The following is a 12,316-nucleotide window of genomic DNA, read 5'->3' on the forward strand; positions in this document are numbered from 1 at the left end:
GGTGGCGGTGTGCCGGTGCCAATGCACCCCTGAAATCCCATTTAAACCCATATCTGAGCAGGGCCCTAGACCTAACACTGGCCCCTCAGCATGGTGGGAGGGGGGAAAATTTCACCCCAAGGTCTTTCTGGCCTTGCTGGCAAATTTGTCTGCAACCCTGGCAATGGAGCCTTTACCTCGAAAGCAATACACATCGTATCTGCTCTGGGCATCAGGGAATCCAGTCTGGTTCCGGAACAGGAAGATGGTTTTGACTCCCGGCAGGCTCCCGCCGCACCGTTCCCGGGGGGTGACAATGGGGTAGCGGACACTGCCGTCAGCCAGCCAGCCTGAGCTGCAGTGGTCCAGTCCTTCATTCCAGGCGGCATACATCTGGCCCGGTGTCGCTATCTCTGCTCCCAGCTCCTGACAGTGCGCCTTGGCCTCCTCCAGGGTGAATTTGTCTGGGGCTGTCCCGAAAAAGAGTTCTCCTGCAAACACAGATGGAGGGGAAGGAATCAGAGCCAAGAGGGTCTCAGCCAGCCCAGGAAAGAGGGGTCTTTTGGCCTTCCCTCCACTCCCATTTCTTATTGTTTCCTATGGCTGTAGGGCCCACATTCGAGTGGGGCACTAGGAGGCTGGGGGAGCACTGGGATGGGTTCCCTAGGATGGTGTGACATAGTGGGGGTACCTTGCTGGGACTGTGGGCGACCTCTGCTGTCTGTAGCACGACCCAGCAGGGCAGGGGGTGAGTCATTATGCAAAGGGGGCTCCAAACCTGTCTGACCAGCTATCCCCCAGGGAGAGAAACAAAGGAAGGTGGAATGCTGCCCCTGGCTGGGGGGCAGGGCTGGAAGAGAGATAGTTAGTTTCTGTCTGGGAAGCAGGGGAGAAGGAGCTAGGGAGGGCGCTGGGATTTAGGGGCCCAGCCACCCCCCATCTCAAGGGGGGGCACTGAGGCCTCCTAGTCCCAGTTCCTGTAACCAGATTACATCTGTGCTGTGCTGTATCCTGGAGAAGCAATAAACTCCCTCTATTCTACTGGCTGGTGGAGTCTGTTTGTGCCATTTCAGGGGTGCAGGAGACGGGAAAATCCCAACGCGTCGTCACAGATGGAATCTCCATCCCCAGAGGTTTTTAAGTCCTGGCTTGACAAAGCGCTGGCTGGGATGATTTAGTTGGGGTTGGTCCTGCTTTGAGCAGGGAGTTGGACTTGATGACTCCTAAGTCTCTTCCAACCCTCTGGGTACGTCTACACAGCGGGGCTATTTCGGGATACCGGAAGCATCCCAGAATAGCTGCCCTGCATCTTTTGAATGCGCCTGCTATTTTGAGATAGGTCTTGAAATAGCGGATGCGCTGTTTCGGCATCCCTGTAACCTTCATTCCACAAGGGTTAAGGGATGTCTTGAAATAGCGCTTTATTTCGAAATGTGGCGCTGTGGAGATGCGCCAGATTTCAAGAGATGCTATTTTGATATTCAATCAAAATAAGATACGCAGTTGGCATAGCGCCAATTGTGTGTCTTATTTCGAGTATAGGGTGCTGTGTAGACACACCCCATGAGTCTATGTACCAGTAATTTAAGCCATTTCCATAGACATTCAACAAACCAACGTGACCTTCCAGGCTTGTGACACGCACACTGAATCCAAACTGATGGGGACTAATTTAGCTATAACCTTTCAAGAGAAAGCTTGGAGTCACTGTAGGGAGTTCTCTGAAAATATCAACGCAGTGGGCAGCAGCAGTCAAAAAAGCAAACAGAAGGGTAGGAATCATTTAAAAAGAGATAGAGAATAAGACAGAGAATATCTTATTGCCTCTGTATAAATCTATGGTATACCCACATCTTGTCTGCGACCCTGGCAACAGATGTGGTCGCCTCATCTATACTGGCATTGGAAAAGGTTCAGAAAAGGGTAACAGAAATGATTAGGGGTTTGGAATGGGTACCATATGTAGAGAGATTTAAAAGACTGGGACTTTTCAGCTTAGAAGAGAGGAGACTTAAGGGGGATATGAGACAGGTCTATAAAATCATGACAGGTATGGAAAAAGTGAATGAGGAAAAATGATTTACTTGTTCCCATAACAAGAGAACTAGGGGGTCACCAAATGAAATTAATAGGGAGCAGGTTTAAAAAAACAAAAGGAGGGTTTTTTTCATGCAGTGCACAGTCAACCTGTGGAACTCCTTGCCAGAGGATGTTGTAAAGACAAGGACTTTAACAGGATTCAGAAAAGAACTAGATAAATTCATGCAGGTTAAGTCCATCAATACTTCTTAGCCAGAATGAGTAGGATTGGTGTCCCTAGCCTCTGTTTGTCAGAGGCCAGAAATGGATGACAGGAGAGGGATCATGTGATGATTCCCTGTTCTGTTCACTTCCTCTGGGGCATCTGGCATTAGCCACTGTCAGAAGACAGGATACTGGGCTAGATGGACCTTTCGTCTGACCCAGTATGACTGTTCTTAAGCTATAGAGTGAGACATTGCACCCTGCAACAGAGACTGGGATATTCCACCAAAGACTAGAACGTGCTTCCATAAGGTCAGATAATATGTTTATCATCCAGGGTTATCTATGAGTTTAGGAGGTAAGCACAAAACAAAGAGTATGAACTTTGTGTTCACAGTCGACCAGAACACATGGCAAAATCATAGAACCCCAGGGCTGGAAGAGACCTCAGGAGGTCCACGAGTCCAGCCCCCTGCCCAAAGCAGGACCAACCCAACTAAATCATCCCAGCCAGGGCTTTGTTGAGCTGGGACATAAAAACCTCTAGGGATGGAGATTCCACCCCCTCCCTAGGGAACCCATCCCAGTGCTTCACCATGCTCCTAGGGAAATAGTTTTTCCTAATATCTAACCTGGATCTCCTCCACTGTAACCCGAGACCATTGTTCCTCATTCTGCCATCTGTCACCAATGAGATCAGACTCTCCCCATCGTCCTTGGAACCCTCCTTCTGATGTCAAATCCCCTCCACTCAAATCCCCAGCCTACATTGTATATTCCGGCCCTGTGGCATGTGTCTAGATAGAGGACAGTTTTCCCAACAATTCAAGGCATCTCCCAGACCTTAATCAAGAGATGGACCAGAAAACGGAACAGAGTCCCAAAATCTTGGACATGGGATATGTCCTAACCCTATCCCGTATCTCCTGGAAACCAGGTTAGATAGAGAAAGAACTTTTGGCATCTGCTTTGGTCACTTGCGGCAGATTCTCAGCATGCAACCAGGATGTTTTCCAGTAGCTGGAACTGAAGTCTCAGTTCTCCTCCAGGCCTGTTGAAGTCAATGGGAACAAAGGGTGCTCAGAACCTCAGTAGATCAGGCCCGTACTGAGTGAGTTACAATTGACATGCATCCAGGATCCAGCGAGGGAGTTTCTTCAAAGCTACGGCAAGGCTGCGGGGCCAAAGCCAAGCCATGTGGTGGCTTGTTCCTTTATTGAGCTTTGTACTATACTAACCCTGTACTGACTGCTATCAAAGGCAGGGAACTGGGCTGGATTGATCCAGCATGGCCATTAAGGTGGACACAATGTACTTCTGCATCATAATTACCATGCAGATCTTCAACGTAACAGTACACATCATACACATCTTCTGGGTCCACTACGCCGTAGTTTCGGACGCCCGGGAGCCCATCCATGTCTCCATAACAAGCCTCACGAGGGGTCTGGATGGGGTACCTGGAATGAGAAAACACTGGTATTGATTTCCCGCAGAGAAAAGGGGAGTCAGATGGTCAGATGCTGCTCCCCAACTCTTGGGCGGCCCCCAGCAGAGGACTTAGGTGAGGCTGGCAAAGAGGCCCTCCCCAAGTGGACACTGATTTTCAGATGCCCCCTTTTTTTGGGGACACTTCCTTCAAGTCCCCTCAATGGGCTTCTTTTCCAGAAGCACTGAGTACCGGCAGCTCCCGTTGGAAATAGGGATGTTAAATATCAGTTCAATGAATAGTCGAGTAACCTCATATTTTTTTATCGGTTAGTCGACTATTCTATAGTCCTCAGGGATGGGGACGGCAGTTGCTGTATTAGAGGCAGCAGTGCAGAGCACCAGGAGGTAGCTGGTCCACGAAGGGAGCCAGTTTAAAAATCAGCTCCCCTTCTGGACCGTCTGCCTGTCACCCAGTGCTGCTGCCTCTGATACAGAGGCAGCAGTGCGGGGTAGCAGAGCCCCTGTCTAAGGGGGGTCTGAGCTCCTGGACCCAGAACTGAGCCAGGCTGCCTGTCTACCTAGCTCCTAATACACTTTAAATGCAGAGCTACTGCAGAGGTAGGTTCTGGACCCGGCAGGATCCAGAACTGAGCCAAGCTGCTGGCCAGCCTGCTAAAAAATTTACTGGCAAGGGCAGGGGGAGGGAAATGCATGTAGTCTATAGCATTCACCGATACGCTTTTGCTTATCGATTAATCGACTACACTGTTACATCCCTAGTTGCAACCAGCACTTTCTAAATCAAATGTGAGGCAACCCAGGCACTCCACATCAGTGGCTGCTTCTGGAAACGTTAGCCCATGTAGGGCCCGCTGGCTAGGTACCCAGCCACTCTGCTCGGAAGCTCCTTAAAATCAATGGGAGTCTTTGACAGCCATGGGTTGAAAGTGGGATCCTAGCGCAGTGGTTTTCAAGCTTTCCCTTTCCAGGAGTCTCCTGCAAGCCAACCAGCTGTGCCAGTTAGCTACACGGGAAGGGCAAGGAGGGCAGGATCTCCTGTTGTTTGCTGGCAATCTCCAGGCTCCAGACTCCTTCCTGTAGGGCACCAATGGGTGTCCAAGAGTCCCCCCAACTTCCAATCCGCTTTGGGATTTTTGCGGGTAGAAAATTCCAATCTGATCTAATCAGGGTTTAATTTGGAGAAAAGTTCGCCAAGCCTTGTTTTGAATACAGCCATGGGCATTGACATAGAGCAGAAGTTCTCTGGCACATGGTCACCTTTTCATTACATGTGTGTGCAGGGCCTAGCACAATGGGATACCAATCCAGAACGGGGCTCTCCACGCACTATTGGAACACGTCATTATCATCACTATGCAATGAGAACATAAGAATGGCCAGATGGGGTCAAACCAAAGGCCCATCTAGCCCAGGGTCCTATCTTCTGACAGTGACCAATACTAGGTGCTCCCAGAGGGACGGAACAGAATAGGAAGTCAACAAGTGATCCCACTCCCGTCACCCATTCCCAACGTTTGACAAACAGAGGCTAGAGACACCATTCCTACCCATCCTGGCTAACAACCATTGCTCCTCCAGGAATTTATCTAGCTATTTTTTTAATCCTGTTAAAGTCCTGACTTTCACAACATCCTCTGGCAAGGAGTTCCACAGGTTGACTGTGTGTTACATGAAAAATAATTTCTTTTGTTTGTTTAAAACCTGCTGTCCATTATTTCATTTGGTGACCCCTTGTTCTTATGTTATGGGAACAAGTAAATAACTTTTCCTTATTCACTTTCTCCACACCAGTTATGATTTTATAGACCTTTATCATATTCCCCCGTAGGGCATGTCTACACTAGGAAGCTATTTTGAAATAACTAAAATCGATTTAATAACTTCCAAAGTAACAAAATTGAAATAGTGTGTCCACACTATGGGAAAACCTCAAAATTAGCCCGGGGAAGGCTCCCTTAATATGGATGCGCTACCTTGACTTAGAACCCCAGGAAGCACTGGGGAGTAAGTACCTCGAATTACTGAAGGGAGTAGTTATTTTGAAATAGCAGCACTGGTGTGTCTATACTAACACTATTTCAAAATAACTATGTCAAAATTAATGTTATTCCCGGAGGAAAGAGTACAGATTTCTAAATAACCACTCCATTATTTTGAAATAACGGGGTTGGTAGTATGGATGCTCTGCTGATTAGTTTGAAATAAGCAGGGTCGTTCCAAACCCCCTAATCATTTATCTTGCCCTTTTCTGAACTTTTTTCAATGCTAAGATATTTTTTTTAGATGTGACCACCACATCTGAACACAGTATTTAAGATGTGGATGTACCATAGATTTACACAGAGGCAATAAGATATTCTTTGTCTTCTTCTCTATCCCCCTCTTTTTTTTGTGACCCCTAGTTTTTGTATTATGAAAAGGATTAAATAATTCTTCTTTATTCACTTTTCTACGCCAGTCATGATTTTACAGTTCTCTATCATATTCCCCCTTAATTTTCTCTTTTCCAAGTTGAAAAGTCCTAGTCTTATTAATCTCTCATGTAGCAATGGTACGTGAAGCATTCCATTTTCGTACAGGGGAAGTGGACTGCCCCATACTGGAACTCATCATTATTCATGTCCTTAATATCCAGTGGCAGTGAGTTCCAGAGGCAAACCATGTGTCATGTGAGTGCTGCAGCCACTTGAGAATCTCACCACCGTGTGAGTTGCCCACCTGACCGTCTGGTCCGCAATCCAGCCTGCGTCGCATTGCTCGTAGCCACTGAGATAAGCAGCATACAGCTGTTCAGGGGTGGCGATCTGTGCCCCTATCCTGGCACAGGCCTCCTGAGCCTTGGCAAAGGTGTAAGCGTAGCGTGTGGAGCCCTCCCGGTAAAGGAACACCACCCCTAGAGGACAGAGTGAGAAACAGCATCTAAATGTCTTTGCCACCACAGGTACCCCATTAATCCCAGGGCAGCAGAGAGCTACAGTACAATACAATTCCCATCAACCGGAGCCAACTATGGAGCTGTCGCAATACATAATGGATCCGGGCCCCGGCACCAACAGCAGACAGGAGGTATTTGCAGTAGACCACTGTATCCCTGGGAAGTGTCAGAGTTATGTCTGCAAAAGGAAGTGGCTAAGAACAGGGAAGCACCCCTGAGTCCTAACCCCAGCAATCTTTTAGCTTGCAGCATGTAACAGCAGCCTGCTCTGCCTAACCATAGCGCCTGATATGCCCGACCATAGGATCTTATGCAAAACCTTCAAGCCAGAAAGGACCATTGTGATCATCTGGTGCGGCCTTCTGCATAGAACTTCACCCTGTGACGCCTACATCACCCTCATATGTGTGTGTGTGAGAGAGAAAGGAGAAAGAAGCATTCTCTGCTCTACTCTGCACTGATTAGGCCTCAGTTGGAGCATTGGGGAGCAGTTCTGGGCACCACATTTCAGGAAAGATGTGGAGAAATTGAAGAGGGTCCGGAGAAGAGCAACAAAAATGATGAAAGGTCTGGAGAACATGACCGTTGAGGATGAAAGAATTGGGGTTGTTTAGTTTGGAAAAGAGATGACTGAGAGGGGACATGAGAGCAGTTTTCAAGTACCTAAAAAGGTGTCAAGTATCAGAGGGGTAGCCGTGTTATTCTGAATCTGCAAAAGCGGCGAGGAGTCCAGTGGCACCTTATCAACTAACTGAAGTGTAGAAGCATAAGCTTTCGTGGGCAAAGACCCATTTCGTCAGATGCAGGAGACCCACTTGCATCTGACGAAGTGGGTCTTTGCCCGTGAAAGCTTATGCTTCTACACTTCAGTTAGTCGATAAGGTGCCACAGGACTCCTCGCCGCTTTTTCTAAAAAGGTGCTACATGGAAGAGGGAGAAAAATTGTTCTCCTTGGCCTCTGCGGATAGGAGAAGAAGCAATGGGCTTAAATTGCAGCAGGGGAGATTTAGGTTGGACATTAGGACAAACTTTCTATCTGTTAGGGTGGTTTAACACTGGAATAAATTACCCAGGGAGGTTGTGGAATCTCCATCACTGGAGATATTTAAAAGCAGATTAGACCAACACCTGTCAGGGATGGTCTAGATCAGTGTTTCTCAACCAATGGTACGAGTATCCTTAGGGGTACTCAAGAGAAGTCGGGGGGGGGGGGGGTATGTCAGCACAGCTGAAATGTGGAGAAACTGATTTTTTGTTTTAAGTTTTACAGCTCTTTATAATTTTTGTACTTTTTACACCCAAACATGTTATCGCCTGCTCAGCTACAATTAAGTTGTTTAAACAAATGTGTTGCAATGGTAGAAAAAAAATTAAGTGTCTGAAAGCTATAGGTACTGGGGGGGTCCTTATAATTTTTTCAAAGAGGTACTTTATAAAAAAAAGGTTGCGAAACACTGGTCTAGATGGTGCTTGGTCCTGCTATGAGTGCAGGACATAGGACTTGATGACTTCTGGAGGCCCCTTCCAGTCCTATGATTCTATGAAAAATGCTGCGTAAGTGTGGAGAAATCCCTGTAATATTATATTTTGTATTAAGATCTTGTCCTTTTAGATATATCTTTAAGTGTTCTTATAGAATCTCTGGAACATTTCTCCTATAATTTTGTATTAAGATATATAGATCTTGTAAGAAAAAATGTCTTTTGAGCTCTCCCCTTTCCTTGATTGCCCTGTTGAAATGAATGAGGTGTGAAAGGGGAGCACCTCCAGCAGCAGTTGCAAGGGTGGAGAGGGTCTGGGAGCCAGACCCAAGACAATACCTGCCAAGTGAGCTCATTAAGAAGACTGGACAGACAGACACCTTGGGAGTCAAGCAGCAAGTGCCTGCCCTTGGAAGAACTCTCTTTGAAGCAGCATTAAGAAAGGCGGGGTGATGACTAATTGGCTGCATGAGAGGGATAAATAGGAGGCATCTTGCAGCGGGACCCCGGGTTTTCGTCTTGTTAACATGGGAGCATCGATCTGGATGGGCAGAAGCCCGGCTCCACCCCTCCCCCATCTAACTCACCTGGCCAGTGCAGTTAGGGGGAGCAACTTTTGTTAACAACAAGATGGAGTGTGGTTGTGTGTGTGTGAGAGTGCATGAGTGTAATGTGTCATATGCATATGCTAAGTATTGATTGATCTATGGATGTTCAATAAATGTGGCGTGTTGCCTTATCCCCCTGAAAAAGATCCCGAGTATGCATAGTATGCATAGTTTTGCCCTTTTGCGCAATGATCTTGATGGAAACTAGCACTCCCAGCTTCCCCCTATGCTGGGCAGGTATCGATAGTCACCTCCCGCCCTTTACAGATGGAGAAACTGAGGCACAAAGATGGCCCCAGTGTCACCCAGCAAGTTAGGAACACATGGCAGGAGTCCTAGCTCCTGGCTCTAAGCTCAAACCAGAAGACCATGCTTTCCCTGCACTAAAGAACCACAGATTAAATTGCAGAGGAAATCTTCCCTTAAACCAAGCTGCCCTCACTCCGGTGTAAATTGCATGTCTGGCAGTGTCAAGCGAGGACTCAGAGGAGCCGGAAACATTTCTAAAACAAATGGGAGAAATCGGGCATCTTGCCGGTTTTGCAGAAAGGCGGAAAACAATGCGGAGGGGCAGAGAGGCAGGAGAGGAGAGGATGTGTTGCCAGCTGGACTTTGCCAGGGGCTTTTCCCATAAGCAATGCAATCTGTCTCATGGGTGGGAGGAAACTGACAATCTTATAGGACTGACACTTGAATATATATGTGTGTGAGAGAGAGAGAGAGGAGAGGGAAGTGTTCAACTGAAACCGGGAGAAATATTCTATAGACTTAGAGCACATTAAGGATTTTGTCTGGTTTAGCCAGGGAAATCAAAGGGACATTAATAATAATGATCTAACAGAAACTTTCCCACAGCCCTGGCAATTAATACAAATATTCGTTTAAGGCCACTCCATGAAATGACTAATGGGGAGTCATCGGCAATTGAACCCTAAACGCCCTGCAACATAGCCCAGATAGCTACTGCATCATCAAAAAGAGCAACTCCAACAGGTTGGACCTGAAGGGGGGTTCCAGAGAGGATGGATAGAGGCTGTTCGCAGTGGTGATGGATGGCAGAACAAGGAGCAATGGTCTCAAATTACAGCGGGGGAGGTCTAGGTTGGATATTAGGAAAAACTATTTCACTAGGAGGGTGGTGAAGCGCTGGGCTGGGTTCCCTAGGGAGGGGGTGGAATCTCCATCCGTAGAAGTTTTTAAGTCTCAGCTTGACAAAGCCCTGGCTGGGTTGATTTAGTTGGGATTCCTGGGCAGGGGGACTCCTGAGGTCTCTTCCAGCCCTATGATTCTATGATTCTAAGAAGCAGCAGTTATAGTAGGCTGCTATCCTTTAGCTGATCAACCACCGGAGGTCAGCAGAGGATGTGCGGTGTGAGTGGGAAGTTATGTTTACAGATCTGGAGGCAAGCGGAAGTGGGGTTAACGATGTAGCGTCTAGATGAAGAAAGCCAAGTCAAGCAAGGCATAACAAGATGTAGTAATATAATATCTATCTATATATGTTAGAAACATATCTCTGTCTATCCGTCTGTGCATTAATTTGTGGAAGAACTCCTCCTAAACGGTAAGACCATCATATTTGGTCTCAAACTTCCTCTTATAACTTAAAGAAAGGTCAGAGGTTGGTTGTGCCAGGACAATGGGATGTGCCTAGAATGGGATTGGTTCTCATAAAATCGAAAGGAAGAGCTCTGCGATAGAATGGCCAGCAGGGGATATGGTATGGAAAGCAAGGACCATTATACTATATAATGACCACAGACGGGCAGCAAGGGGCCAGAGATGGGGACTGGGACAGTATAACCCCATTGGGCCAGCTGGGGACAGGAGTTCAGAAAGGAACAGCTATCTACGATATATTTGAGAGAGTTTGTCTGTGTGTCTGTCTGTCCCCCAGGTGGGAGACATGCACCCATCCCCGAATGTTCCTGCTGGGGCTGCAGCGGCCATGGAGAGGCGCTTCTCATCTGGCCCCTAGCTGCTGCGCTGGGAGAGGGCTAAGGTAGTCCCCTCTCTCCCCAGGGCAGCCTATATCCTGAATCCCCCATCCCCGGCCCCACCCCAGAGCAATGATTTAAATGTAGAAAAACAAAAAATAATTGAGTTAAGGACCCGAGCAATGTGGGGTAAATCTTCTAGTAATAACACTATTATAGCAGTCGCTAACAGAGACGAGCTTTTGGGAGTATGTCTACACTACAGTGTTTTTTTGGAAAAACGGCGGGTTTTCCAAAAAAAACTTCAATTACGTCCACACTGCAATCGCGTCCTTTTGAAAAAAAATCGAAAGAACTGAGGGGGTTTTCCGGCATTGGTAAACCTCTTTCAACAAGGAAGAAGCCTTTTTGTGAAAGAGCTCTTTTGCAAAGAGGCGTGTGTGGATGTGGAAAAGGGAGTTCTTTCGCAAGAAGAAGAAAGAGGAAAAAGCCAAGATGCCTTGGTGGCCATTCCGCCCATAGTAATCACAGCTTATATGCGAGATAGCGTCCATTCAGTGTGGACGCTATCTGTCGAAAAAGCAGATCACTTTTTCGATGTGCTTTGGCAATGTGGATGCTGTCTTTCGGAAGAAGTTTTTTTGGAAGATCTCTTCCAGAAAAGCTTCTTCTGATGGAAGCCTGCAGTCTAGACATAGCCTGAGGTATTGCCCTTACAACCAGGGGTTCCCAGTTTGATCCCCACCACTAACCATTTGCATAGAGGTGTGGCATGATGTGGCCAACCCTTAATTAAAAGACACAAGCCTCTGTCAGACTCTTGTCTTGACCCAGCCAAGGAGAGCGGGAGAAGCTCCACACAGGAGGTGTCTTACACGTGCTGTCGGCTAACCATGGATAGTAGGGTCAGGGCATTCTTACCTTTGACCTTCACCTGCACGAGGTCATGCCCGTCCTCTATGCCGTGCTGCACGTCACAGCGGTAGATCCCAGAGTCGTTGGACCGGAGCTCGCTCAGCACCAACGTGGCATCAGTGGGCGAGGCCGGGTAGAAGGGCAAGGAGACACGGTGGCGGTAGCCTTCGCTCACCTTTACCTTCTGCCCCCGGGCCACCAGGATCTCAGCCTCCTTCCCCTCTGAGACGAAGGTCCATTTGACCCGGGGCGCCCCCAGCACTGCCCGGCGCCCTGCCGTGCTGGAGGTGGCCAGGGGACGCACGTAGGTGACGTGGCAAGGGATGGTGAGGGTGCCCGACAGCACTGCCCGGATAGGAGGGTGTTTGGCGATGGAGACGCTCAGAGCCTTGAGGTCATCTGGAAGAGAGAGGGAAACAAAAGGTCAACAGACGCTCGAGGCAGGGCCTGCATACTCCTGGCAGCCATCCATGGCTTAGCCACATTGTGGCTGCCTGTCTTCTGTGGGGATAGCACTTGGCTTGCCCTGCTCCACCAGCACAAGCTCCTGCTGCCTGAGCGAAAGGAGACGCCCCATTAGCTTTGCGCAGTATAGGGGCCATGACACACAAATAGGCAGTAACGATTCCATCCATTAGAGGTCACTGGTAACATACACGCACATGGATGCGCACACTTGTGCCACCAGTGGTACACACACACACACACACACTCACCAATTCCATTGGTTGAGGTACGGCCACAAACAACACACATATGTCCATT

General features: G+C 48.1%; 1 protein-coding gene across 1 annotated transcript in view; it reads right to left on the reverse strand.

Annotated features, from left to right (window-relative positions):
- BCAN (brevican) overlaps window positions 1–12,316 on the reverse strand; it is a 66,333-nt gene that overhangs the window by 31,127 nt on the left and 22,890 nt on the right. Inside the window, exons 4-7 of the mRNA XM_006113895.4 lie at window positions 11,558–11,950; window positions 6,394–6,568; window positions 3,556–3,683; window positions 177–470 (exon numbers count right to left, since the gene is read on the reverse strand). Coding sequence (XP_006113957.2) covers window positions 177–470; window positions 3,556–3,683; window positions 6,394–6,568; window positions 11,558–11,950 — 990 coding nt within the window. The remainder of the gene's footprint in view (window positions 1–176; window positions 471–3,555; window positions 3,684–6,393; window positions 6,569–11,557; window positions 11,951–12,316) is intronic.

This window comes from Pelodiscus sinensis, chromosome 24 (genome assembly GCF_049634645.1).
Source record: "Pelodiscus sinensis isolate JC-2024 chromosome 24, ASM4963464v1, whole genome shotgun sequence".
NCBI lineage: Eukaryota > Metazoa > Chordata > Testudines > Trionychidae > Pelodiscus > Pelodiscus sinensis.